Source organism: Zosterops lateralis (genome assembly GCF_965231275.1).
Source record: "Zosterops lateralis genome assembly, chromosome: 13".
NCBI lineage: Eukaryota > Metazoa > Chordata > Aves > Passeriformes > Zosteropidae > Zosterops > Zosterops lateralis.
Window position 1 is genome coordinate 1,284,278 of NC_139773.1, and position 13,084 is coordinate 1,297,361.

The 13,084-nt window shown below is 39.3% G+C and overlaps 1 protein-coding gene across 4 annotated transcripts in view; it reads left to right on the top strand.

Annotated features, from left to right (window-relative positions):
• The window catches only part of HMG20A (high mobility group 20A), a 39,311-nt gene that overhangs the window by 5,669 nt on the left and 20,558 nt on the right, over positions 1-13,084 (top strand). Inside the window, exon 1 of one of the 4 annotated variants that reach the window (XM_083870733.1) lies at positions 4,750-4,800. The exons of 2 other annotated variants lie outside the window; for them this stretch is intronic. In XM_083870733.1, the coding sequence (XP_083726859.1) occupies positions 4,790-4,800 (11 nt within the window). In that variant the 5' untranslated portion in view covers positions 4,750-4,789. Of the gene's footprint in view, positions 1-4,749; positions 4,801-13,084 lie in introns of those variants that run through there. One more of the 4 variants, XM_083870736.1, reaches the window with a different exon arrangement.

Genomic DNA, 13,084 nt, shown 5'->3' on the forward strand with positions numbered 1-13,084 from the left:
TATTTTGGGGCCCTCTGTTACTGGAATAGCTTCAAATGTTCTTTGTTTCTGGCAGCAGTGGAATTTTAGGGGGAGTTGAATCGCAGCCTGTGGAGTTGTAGCAATGTACATCACTAACTCCTGGCTGTGTTACTCACATCCCTTTTTCTTCTGCTAGCTGCTTGTTGGATCCTTTGCTGAGCCATTTCACCCTTTCATTTGGCATAAACCAATTTGGTAAATGAACTAAATGGTTTTCTGTTTCTTCAGCGTGCTGAACCATGTGATTTGTCCAGGGAGCAGGTGCCAGGCTGAAAGATGATGCTCTAGGAGTAGTTGGTAGCTCAACAGGCTTAGGCTACAGTGAAACTGTAGCCTTAGGCAAGGGACAGCTGGTGTCTGCACCTTCCAGCACCTGGCTTGTCCTCATGCAGGCAGACGACCCTTCTGGATGCTTCTGTTGATATCTTATGAAAACTGCAGCCCACTGCTGCCAGAATGAATCCAAAAAGTTATCCTGGGTGATTGGAGGTGGCTCTTAAAGTTTAGTACGACTTTCCCACGCATGGCAGTGGGAGTTCCCATACACATTCCTTTTTAATAAGCTCTGGTATTTCTTTGAGCCCTTCCTTTCAACTGTGTCTAGTTGAAAATACTGAGCCTCCTTGCCTTCCTAGGATTTTCCCAAAGGGAAGAGCTGGAGAGTTAAGTGGCTCTGTGAAATGTCCAATAAGCTCTGGAGATTGCTGTAACCAGCTGAGAAACGGGGAGAGGGCAAGACCTTCCTCTCTGTGCAGGAAAAAGTTACTGCTTTGAAAGCTGCCCTTAAATCTAGGTTGTATCAAAATATGCAAAACTTGAGCTTTAGAGAAATACAATTTTCAGGCCTCTACCAACTTATGCCACCAGTACTTTGCCAGTTTTCCATTCTATGTCAGTTGAGAGCAGTGTATAAATCATGTGACATCATCAGACTTCTGTAAATTGTTCACTAACACCAAACATTTACTTGAAATGTAGGAGCACAAGTATTTTTTTCTTTAAGCTTCAAATATAGGAAAAAGAAAGTGAGAGAAAAGCTTCTGAATCATATTAGTTTGATCCCTGCTTTCTAAATGTCAATTTCAAGTAACAAATAGTGCATGATTCATTCTGCTTGCTGAAATTTGATGGTTATGAACAAAATGCCATCAATTTAAAACTTCTTGGTTATTTGTGGAGAGGTAATGTGACAAGTGCTTTTTCAGTAGTTGTGGTTTACTAACCTGGTTCAGCTTTCTGTTTTTAAAGAATGTACTCAAGCAAACCAGACTTGATTTTTGGTCACATTAAAACGAGTGTAGCCCTGCATTGGGTGTAGGCTGGGAAAGCCTCCTTGGAAGCACTGACATGAAGAGGTGTTGGAGGTGACTGGATTTTCCAGCTTGGGAACCTTAGCATTTAGTGGAGCTTGAGCAGCTGAGCCTTAGGTGTAAAGAGCACAGAAGAATCCTAACAGGCAAGGTAAACATGTGTCCCCTGCAGCTGGCACTGGCACTGCTACAGCTGCTTTGGAATTCAGAAAGGGTTGCTAGCACACTCCACAAAGATCAGTTTGAACATGAGTTTAAGGCATATTTTAACTCCTAAAAATATATGCAGGTGCAGCTTTGTTTAACTTCTCGAAATGATATATTTATCAAATAACAACTTAATCAGAGTTTATTGATACAGGCTCCTAGCTTATAGTGTCTAACCTGTGAAATCATACCAAAATCTACGTGACTGCTACAGTAAGAAGTTGTACAAATTTACTGTGTGTATAAGTGCCACTTGGGACAGCTGCTGTAGGGATGCTTCTTACTTTAAAACAAGACTGGATAACCATGATGAAGGTGTGAATTCCTCTGTTTCTGTTTTTTAGCAGAGGATAGTGCCTGGTATTAAATGGGTCACAGTGATCACAGTCATCTCCTCTGGCCTGTGCCTGTGGCTGTACTGCAGCTTTTTTTTATAAGGAAATAAACTTATTTAGTTCTAGCCCAGGAAATTTTTGGAAAGTACAAAAACTTTGCAGGTATTTCTCTTAAGCTAACTAAAGTTGTCTTTGTCTTGACATAAGGTTTGATTGCTTTTCTGTTTACATTTGGATATAAAAAGCTATAGAATTATTAACTGCATATTAAACTTAGACTGAGACTTCATGTGAATTGTTTTGAATCTGTAGTGATGTGAAAGTTTTCTAAATATCAAAGATACTTTCCTTACTTGAGAAATCTTTTCTGTTAATATTATTCTAACCTTAAAAAACTTAAAGTTCATTGCAAGTATGAAAAACTGTGAAATCTGTTATAGATGGCTTACTTGCTTTTTCTCTACAGAAATACACTTTACATGTTTGGATTTTTTTAGGCAAGTTATTTATATAATTTATATAATTTTATTGCCACTTGTACAAACATCTGTCCCAAAGTCATTTCAACAGAGTATTTCTCAAGGGAATTACAGAACAGAACAGACATTTATCAGGAGGGGTTTGCAAGGCATGCAAAAAATAACTGAGCACAAGGAACTTTTCAGCACGTTCCTCGAGTTTTTGTTCTCACATTGCTGTTACATGGAAAAGTACTGATATTCAAATAACCACATACAAAGGGTTTACATTTTTATAGTGAGGAAGAGTGGGAAGACAGATTTCAAATGCATACTAAAGGCTGGATACTTTAAAAAAAGATAACCTTCGGCTTTTATCTTAATGTCTTTATAGGATAGATTTCTGGGAATTACATTAGAGAAGTGTTTTTTCTTTATTGATACACAATTCCTTATTCTCAAGTCTGAGATCAGTACTGTTTGTCAGCTCAGTGTCCATAATTGAGTTTTTATGGAGACATTTGAGTAATGGTGTATAAATGTAGGGACCTACTGGTCTCTAACTCTGATCATGGGTGTTTTCCTTCCAGCGTGTGTGAATGTGGATCAGGGACTGATCAGCAGAAGACTCTGGGCAAGTGATGAGTCAGGACTGTGGTAATGGAGCAATATAGTCCCTGAAAGTTAACCTAGAAAAAGTCTGTCCTGTAGATAAATTTTATTCAAATGAGTTGTCAGTCTGTAATAGGAATTGTGTCTGTCATATTTGTAATTTTGAGACTTGAATGTCTCTGCTTCTGAACTGCTTGCTAGCATTTCAGTTTTCTATGCTGAAATGAATTCATTGTAATTAAAAATTGTAATTAAGAATACAGAAATTTGGACAATTGGAGGTTTTGCAGATCAGATTTTTCCTGGCATTTGTTGTGACTTGTGACTACTCAATAATTTAGCATTTAAAAGGTAAATGAAATGCAAAGAAGCAAAACAGCATCGACAAAACCAGACAAGAATTCAAATGGCAATTTATTGAAAGAATAGAGAAGTTTCAAATCAGTGAAATAGTTGACAAATCAGTTGCTTTTTGGGTGTTGAACTCAGAGAGGGATTGCAAATGTGTTGACTACTGCAGTGGTTATTCAGGTAGGGCTTGAGTATCATTGCAAAGATGGTTTCATGCTGCTGGTGGCAGGAGTGTTAGTTGGTGATTCATAATCCAGCTTTGGCACAGAATGTCTCTTCAATTTTTCATATAGTGCTGACTATTTCTTTTAAGATTTAAAGCCCTTTTGTCATGCAGATAACAATATATCCTCTGTCAGGCTAGAAATGAGAATTTCCTTTGCTCATATGCGATGAAGGGCTTGATGTTAGAATATCTTCTTGGTCTCTCAGTCATCTGTCCCTATAATCTTGTGAAAGTGTGTGCAGTTAATTTTGCTGTGCCCTCCACTTGAAGGACAGATGGAACACGTGGACTAGTTAGTGGAGGGGCAGACACTGAGCTAAGCTCTCCACTTGAAGACAAGAAAAAGAACCTGCTTAAAGCTGCTACTGAATTAAACCTACTTGAAATCACTGGGTGTTGGGTTCTGTGAAGTGAGCCTAACACAAGACTTCTCTTGGAAATGGCAGCTCATCATCGTTTTTACAGTTTGTTGAAATGCTTTGAGTTGGGGTAAATACTCCTTATTGTACTCAGAGTTGAGAGTAAATCTGAGTTTAATTCAAAGGGTGAGGGACTCTGATTAGAGGCAGTACTGAGAGTCCAGTTGTAGCTTCACTAATAGGGGAGAAGATCCTGGATTCCTTGCTAAGGTTGTTCTTGATGGATTTTCTGGTTAATAGATGAGTAAAGTTAAAACTTTCTCTTTGTTCTGGTGTCCTTTTATTCTCCTGTCCCTCCAGCTTCGTCAGCACTGGGGGAGGTGTTGTCTGATACACCTCTGTTCCTATGGCCACTGTAAGGGCTTTGTCCACTGTTTTTGTCCTGTCTTCCATCCATCACTGTCTGTATCCTGAGAACAAGCAGTACTTATTTCTTCAGCTCTTGGTAACCTTCCTAACAAAAATCCAAAGCGCTTGAGGGCATTTGATGATTTAAGTCAGTGTTGATCAGGATTTGAGCCAGACAGTCAGTGTAACATGGTGTCTACCATAAAGATGACATTCACTTGCTTTTGAGAAGGTGTTGGGATCAAACGACCTCTAGAAGCCACTTCTGGTCTAAACTTGGAATTGTTAAATGTGAATGATGGAAGCAGTGTAGTTTTTTTGATTCCTGGGAGTGGATTTAATTCAGTGAAGCAGAGAAAGTGGACCTTTCTCACATTGTTTCCTCTTTTCCTCCTACAGCCGGGCAGGGGCAGCCAACAAAGGAGCTGTGGTGACTAGACATGTGCTTGGCTGGGTGGATCTTAATCAGCAAAACCAGTTGGAATCTTCAGATTTTCTTTGTATGCTTAGGAGGTATTTATGTATAAAATGTGTAACTGTTGGGTGATGTCAGCAAGTGTTATTGAGAAAGGCATTTTAAATAGGAATACAAATGAGTTCATGCTGATTAAGACATGGATACTTGAGTAGAAGAAAATTTCATTGTGAAGTGTATGAATGTTTTTGCTTCTTTTTAATTGAACTGTTAGCTGTAAATGAAATGCACTTCAATTGTCAAAAGCCATAATTTTTACCAACTGAAATTTCAAACAGCTTGGTTGCTTGGCACAGTTTCAAATAATAAGCTGCTTGTTTCTTACATGCTAAACTCCAAGACCTGGGCTTGCTGTGCTGTGGATGGGAGGTGTTAAGTAGAGATTGGTACAGTATCTTCTTCCAGGATTTTTTATTTACACAGTGCAACCTGCTCTGAGGTTTACTCCTTGCTGTTCCTGGTCTGGCAGCAGTGGGGCTGATGTCTTGTGTTTTGCGGATATCCTCACTGCTGAAGGGTCAGAGTGTGCTGCTCACAGCAGCTGGGTGAGGCTTCACTCAAGACCCAACGCTTTCTTCTGAGTGTCTGTTCTAGCATGGAAAACAAAGCTCAGTTGAGATGTGAACTCAGCCTTCTGAATTCTTTTTGCTGATCTTACCATGGAGCTTTGGAATGCTATGGCCATATTTTGTCTGGAGTTATACATAGATGACCCTTTCTAGAGGTCAGGAAACAGTTCCAGGGTGGGAATTAGCTGTTTTGGAAGACTGCTAAACACCACGAAAAACAAGCTTCCATTACTGTAATAAGTGTTTTATCTTAAGCTCAATTATGATCGAATTTTTCATAAAATCTGAAGACTTTTTACTTTTAAAATTGTAATGTTTAAAAAGCAATATCATGCTTTTTGCCTTTGTTTTGGAAGATGTAGGGAGGAGCAAAATAAATGAGTGCTTTTTCAGAGGAGTCTTTTTAAATGAAAAGGGAGTGTTGGTGACTAAGAAGGCAGTTGTTTAACTCAGAAAGCTCTTGAGCTAACTTTGGGGATTAAATGTGGTATTTGATCCTCAGCTAATCTGTGTGCTTACTTCTAACAGAGTGCAAAAGGTAATCAAAGAAAGTAACTTTTCTGTGCTTGCACTTCTGTTGTAAAATGTTTAGGCTCCACAAATCAAAAAAAGACAGAGGTGCCTGAACTCTTGTTTTCCACCAGTTGGCTTTGTCTGTTTCTGCTCAAGGCAATGAACTTCAGGTTATGATATCATACTGAGGTGAAGTCTATGTTGTAGCCCTTTTGAAAACAGAAATGGTTTTCTACTTTCCTAGTGTTTAATGCTGTGTAAACCACAGTGTTGCTGACCTTTTGCAAGGATCACAAAGACTTTAGTTCTTATTTCTCTAAGTAAGAATTGCATGATATATATTCAGGTCAGAGTCTCAGAGTGACTTGAGATCTCAGAAACCAAGCAAAGACTAACAGTTAGTTGAGATGTCCAAAATAAAGGTTAAGATTGGTAGTGCTTCGAAGTTTGTTTCTGAAGTTTGGTTGTATTCTTGGCTTTAAGATACCTCCTTTATGACCTTTAAACCAGCTGTGCTTTACCCATATATAGGGGTATTAGGGTAGTATTTCTGCTTTAGCTCAGAGGAACCATATTTACTTAAATATATATAGAAATGAAATCATGCAAAAGAAGTGTAAAAGCAGCATAAATCTGCTGTTTGCTAAATATGGTAAATACGCAGACCTGAATGCCAGACATCTTTCAGAACATTTGTAACTAAACATAAATTAGGAATCTTTCCAAGTGCAAGTGCTTGAAGACATTGTGTTGTATGAGACCTCCATCCTCATGTCTGTTCAATCATCAACCTGTTTTAAAAGATTTACATTCTCTTTTAGGGCTAATTTTATTGAGTGCGTGGATCAACTCTATTTTTCAAAGTTCGTGCATGTTTCCCACCTGCAGTTTGTTGTTTCCAGCATATGAGGAGGAGCTGTGGAAGAGGGGAGTTGGAAGAGCAGAAAAAGTCTTGCATGTGCTTTCCCAGGTGCTCCTTTGCTCCAAGCTCTAGGCAGTGACTCTGCTCTTAGGGTTTGTCCCTCACCACTTTTGCCTTCTTGCAAAAGATCTCTCTCCTGTGAGAGGCAAGGATGTGTCTCCTGTGAGAGGACAGGAGGTGCACAGAGAAGAGGTTGCAGGAGGAAGTTCACCACTGCCCTCAGAGCAGTTTCTGTGGGCTACTGGAAATGGTTTGAGCATCAGATGCAATATTGGAAATGTTGTTCAAAGCGCTCAGGCTAGGATATTTAGGCACACTGCTGGCATGGATGCTTTTTCCTCAATCCTACTTCAGCTCCAGAATGAGCTATTTTCATTACATATGGTACAGGTGGTCCAAAAATGTGCCCTCTGCCTGCATATTCCCATCCCTCACATGCACCCCTGGAGCTCTTATGTACTGCTTAATACTGGAGAGCAGTCAGACCACTCCAGGAGGTTTATGCTTTTGTTGTTTTTTCCCCTTGTTTTCCACTCATGATGCTAAATATTGTAATTTTCTCCTGCTTTTGCATGAAGGTGAGTATATAGGGAAAGCTTTATTCTCACTTGTCTACGTTCTGCTGTTGATTTAAGTTAATTCTGTTGTGGAGCCATGGAAATACCTGGGTTTTGTACGATTTTAAAATTTCTGTGAGCTCTCCCTTTGGTTCTGAGAGGGATATCCTGGTGTGTGCCTAGTTTGGAGCATCAAGTTTGTCTTTTTTAATTTTTCTGATCCTTTTTTTAAATTTGTGTAGTCTTTTCCTCTCATATCAATTTTAACACATTTTGTCTGTGAACTCAGACAGCTTTCAAATCTTGTTAACAGTGGTCCAGGGAGCTGTCTGCTGTTCCTGGAGAGGATGCTTTGGCAGGACTGGGCTGTCTTTTCTGCTTCTTTTCTTCTCAGGAATTCAGACAAGGTTTTGTAAACAGTGTCCACTGATGTATTGATGCTTACATGAACTTCTTGTCTGTTCTTTTGTGCTCACTTTCGTCATTAGTTTTTCCATCAGTGTGTTTCCAACGCCTTTACGGTTTTTATCCTGTGATGCCAATGGTACCATGTAGCACTGCAAGGAGAACTTTGGCTGAAAAGGGATTTTGGTACACTCCAAACTTTAATTTCTGATAGATATGAGACTATTACCAGAGAGTTTTAAGGCCAGATCAGAAACAAACAGCCCAACCCAGTTCCTCACTATTCTTGCTATTAGAAAGGATTTGCTAATAGCAGTTCTCTTATTCAGGTTTATATGCCTGTTGTTTTGCACAACTAAGGGTATCTAAAAATTGTGATTTCTTCTACATGACAGGTTTGAGTGTTCAAAGTTACTCGTTTTATGTTGGAATAATGCACAGCAACAGCAAGAAAATAAGAATAAAAATGTATGGAAGCTAACATATCATGTTTTCCTAAGATGGATGTTCTCTGAAAACTGGCAGAATGAGTTGCTTGTTTTGTGTGAGAATCACTGGCTCTTCCCTCACTTCATTTCCTCTGACCTTTGTCCCTGTACCCATATCAGTGCATTTAAAATATCCAGTTCCATGCTGTCTTTGTGGCTTTTGAGGTCAGAGTAGATGCTTTTGTGTTGGGTCATGATGCCTGTGGTGAGTCATTCTTTTAAGTATATACTCAATCTTTTTCTCAGTATATTCTCACATCCAAAGTATTTGACCCCATATTCTGTCAAATGGCCATAATGACTTGTTTTGGTGGGTATGTGCATGAAAAATTCCAGTCTGTATTCCTCTGTGGCAGCAGCCAGAGCTTCCTTTTGCAGAATATAAGTGACCTTGGAGTATGTTCTACTCCTTTACAACTTCTGTGATGAATAAAGCTTTGAGGAAGAGCAAATGTGCTAAAATAGCTTTAAAACAACTTTCCAATCTCATCAGGTGTATGCAGTCTTCAAAAACAACTTTCCAATCTCATCAGGTGTATGCAGTCTTCAATTATTTTAATTTCAAATATATGACTTTGCATTTCACTGGCCAGTCACAATCAGGATTCCTTGACATTCAGTTATCTCTAGTTCAGAATACTTGTTTGGCATTTTAAATCAAAGTACTCCTCAAGCATTAATTAATACTGTTTCTTGTTTCACTTGTGTGATGCTGGTAAATGTTTGAACTGGGTAAACAGCATGAAAAACTTCAGTCTGTTCATTTACATTTTTTAATAAACTGCTTTGCTCATGGCATTTTATGTTTGCATTGCACAAACAGTGAGTGATTGAGTCTTGCAGACATAAATGATCAGAGGAATGGAACGTCAGTTTTGGAGGGAAGTAACCATCTGCTCCCTGCTGGGGAAGTTACCGGGGTCTGCTGAGCTCTGGTGATTTATGGGTGCCGTGGTTTGAGAAGTGTCTGTGCTCCAGGCGCTGTTTGTGACACTGTAGTGCTGCTGGTGGGGTCCTGTGGGGCACCCCTTTTACCATCTTAATGGGAAAGGAGCTCTTGGAAGACTTTGTGAAATACAAGGCCCTCAAATCCCAGGGAAATTTTCAAATGGCAGAGCAGGTGAAGAAGTAGACTAAATTGCCTTTAGGAACTGGAAATTCAGAAGACATTTTTATGAGCTGATTACAAAACGCAGTCCCATCCCTGGTAGTCATCTGTTGGACTTACTTGAGGTAGAATGATTAATGAAAAATAAAATATTCTCAAGATTTATTTTGGGACTTATTTGCTGTAACACGAGAATTAAATAAGTTTTGCAGAATTGTATTTTTTAATGGTATTGGTTTAAATGGCAATTGATGCTATCATGAACAAAGTTAATTCAGAATAAAATGAACTATCCTAATCCATAGGTACATAATACCTGCAGTGAAGGGCTAAATAGCAAAGCCTTCCCTCTGGATACCAGAGGTAACCACAGTTACTGGTTTTAGCTATCCAGGGATCTCTAGCACGATTATTTTTCATCTCATTGTGGGCTTTTGTTTTCCCTGAAGTGATCTAAAAAGCTGGTTTATTGCTAATGCAGAATTTCACTCATGTATTTGAAGGGAGAGAATCAATGTGGGGCTGCTCTTGGCCTTTGTCTGGAGAGTTGAGTATATACCTTTCCTGTGGCTTTCATTCCAGAGAACAACAAGGGTTTATATATATATATAAATACTGTAAGAGATGTGTTGTATGTGCCTCATCCTAAAACTTATCTCTAAATAAGAGTAGAATGCAGGATTGAACACTTGTGCTTTTTAAAATACATGTTTGCAGATGTTTGACAGCTGTTTCTAAGAGCAGAGTAATGAATAGCTTTGTTAATGTTTGTTAATGCAAAGGCCCAATTAAACTAAGTATAAACCTAAGCTTCACATCTTTCCCTTCTTTCCTTAAGCTGCTTGGAAATGCAGTGGAACTCTGGAATTTTTTCCTACAAATCTCTGTTTTGGTCTGTAGTGTTTCTTTGTTTTTACTGGCAAGAAATAAAAATAAAAGCAGTTGGCTATTCTCTGGTATATAATTTCTGGTTTGACAGAAAAACCTTTGTTCCATTAGGTTGAGCTTGCAATTTTCCTAGTCACAAAAACCTTTGTCTAATGAGTTGCCTGTTGGGAAAAAGTCAAATCTGTTTTTTTGCAGTGATGTATGTTGGATAAGATGCTTCTGCTCCAGCTCGATGAAAGAAAAGGCTCTGTCAGAGGGAATCTGAACTTCCTCTGACAGCTCCAAAAGCATTGTGGTTTTAATAGGAGATGGACTTACTTCAGTTTTGTTTCTGATGTTCTGGCTACATGTGGGAAGGCAGAGGAAGTGATGGTCCTGTGGGTTTTTCTCTTAGTAAATAATCTGAATTTAGATTGTTTGCATTCCGAAGTGCTTGGATTCTGGTGCTGAGATAAGGAATACTGTGACTCTTCTGTGATGTAGCAGATGATTATTTTTTTTGTAATCTCAGCCTCTGAATGGTAAAATTTACACTTATTTACTCTGGCAAAGGGGGATGAGAGACTTGAGGAGAAAAATTCTCCACTCAGCAGTAACGTTTCTAAAACTAGATCTGGTGATGAGGTAATTGGAACTCCTGCAGTGTTTCATAATCAGCCTGTAAGTTGGATTTCTGATGCTGACTTTATATTTAAATACGCTTAACCATAATAAATCATATGTATTTATAATCTTACCTTGTAGTTGGATGGCTGAAGAGTTTAGTAATTTATTTTTTGATTTTTCGTATGATTAACTATTGTAATGAAGCCATTGAAAAGGCAACATTGTTAAGGGCTGTTTACCCTTTTCCCGGTGTCCAGGGGCGTCTTAGGACTCGTCCTGGCCTTGGGGTGAGGAAGGAGTCGGTCTTCATGGGACAGTGACTTCTGAGTGCCCAGAGCTGGGCAGGCCCTGCAGGGCCTGGCCTGTGTCACTCCTGTAGTGAGTGACTGTGCCAGGCACAGCAGGCCGGGGTTTGGGAAGTGCTCAACATTTGGGATGTGCAGTGGTGGCTGTGCTTGGGCTCTGGAGGAGATTACAGTGGGCGGGAGCCCCGGGCCAGGAAAGCCCAGGGGAGAAGCAGGGCTGCTGTGGCTTGTGTGGGGACAGTGTGGCCATGGGGCTCTGCCTCCAACTGCCTCCTGACAAATGAAAATGCAGGGCTGCTGTGCTGAGGTGGTTTGCTAGATAAAACTGTTTGCAATTTTTAAATGGCATTTTTGCTCTTTCTGATGCTTTGATGAAAAGGTTGACTGTGGCAATTTTTACCTTTCATTTGTAGTATGTATAAAAGGCCATTGAACTTTGTCATGTCCTTACATGTGCTGCCCTGTAGTAGTGCTGTGAACAGTGCAGACACAGTAATGTGGAAAAGTGAGTTACTCTGTCTAGCTCCACCCATGGATTTTTGTTCTCACCCTGGTTTTAAAGCTACCTGCTTTTGAGTGTTTTCCTCTCTGCTGTACAAATGTGATTAGAAATTTGGTCATATGGTAGCTTATATAACTCAGCTACTTTATCTTTACTACTAGAATAATAATAATTACATACTGTGGCCCACAAAAGGTAATGTGAGAAGAAACTAAGAAAGTTTATTTTAACCATATTCTGGTTTTGAATGGTGTTTAATTACTACTGTTTGATCCTTGATGTGTGTAGTAGCACTTAGATCATTATGCTGTAAATGTTTTGCTTTCATTTCCTGAGTAATTCTGTCAGACCATGTTGGTACACTGTAGAATTCATTGAAGTATGATCTCTGTGGCATGTAACCAAAGTGACCAGCTGAAAAATTTCAACTGAAAGTTACAAAATACTGTTGTCCACTTTCTGTGTCATGAAGTCATGATTGGTCAGGGAAGAGAGGGAAAGATAAATTATGCCACATTTTTGATAATGTAGGATTTTTTTTCTAGGCTCATATTAGTTATGCTCATTAGTTAGAAGTTCAACTAGTGCTAGTGTATGTGTTAGTTGAACCTTTGAAATCTTGTCAAACACTGCTGTTAATGAATAAATCAATCTCTCTATTCCTGCTTAGCTGGTTGCTTTCTTGAGCCAACACAGCCAGTAGTGTAGCAGTACAGTGAACTCAGAGCTACTCCAGTTTGAATTAGTTTTATTCGGAGGAGATGCTTCCCTGCATTGAACTGTAGGGCTGGTAGGGTTTAGAGTTTAACAGCAGTTTGTTTTCTGTTTGAATTTGGGTAGACACAGTTAAAAAATGAAAATGGGGCGTATGTGTGAGTTGTTAGAAAACTAAGTGTACATTGTTTCTGTTGCCTTGAATATAGTTCAGTGTGTTTCAATAAACATGGACCTCTGCAGTGGGGTTAAAACTAAGTGGGTAGTGATTTTGGAGCAGGGCTATGGGAGGGTTATCTCTGAGAAATGGGACTGAAAGACTTGTGTAGGTTCCCATCTGCTCTCTGTGAGTTTTAGCGGAATTGTTTTGTTTTCTTGCTCTCTGGAACTGATTAGAAGCCATTGCAAATTCACTGATGTTACTTTTTCTTTAGGATGTGGGTCAGCATCATCTGAAAGAGTTACTATCTAAAACGTATGGGTTAAATAAAAAAGTGTATGTCCTCCTGGCTTCCTGTGTTTGTGTTCTGTTTATGTGTTGTTAAGGTTGGTATCCAGCTGCCTCTGTGCAGTTTGAAAGTGAGCTTGGGCCAGATGTGAGCAGACAGATCAGGACCCGGTGAGAACATCACAATGGGTGTAATTGCTTAGGCTTCCTTTTTTGAAAATTATAATTTAGGGTTTTTGACTGATGAATATTGTGGAACATGAAGCAGAACTCAATTTCCCTCTTAGATAACTGCAT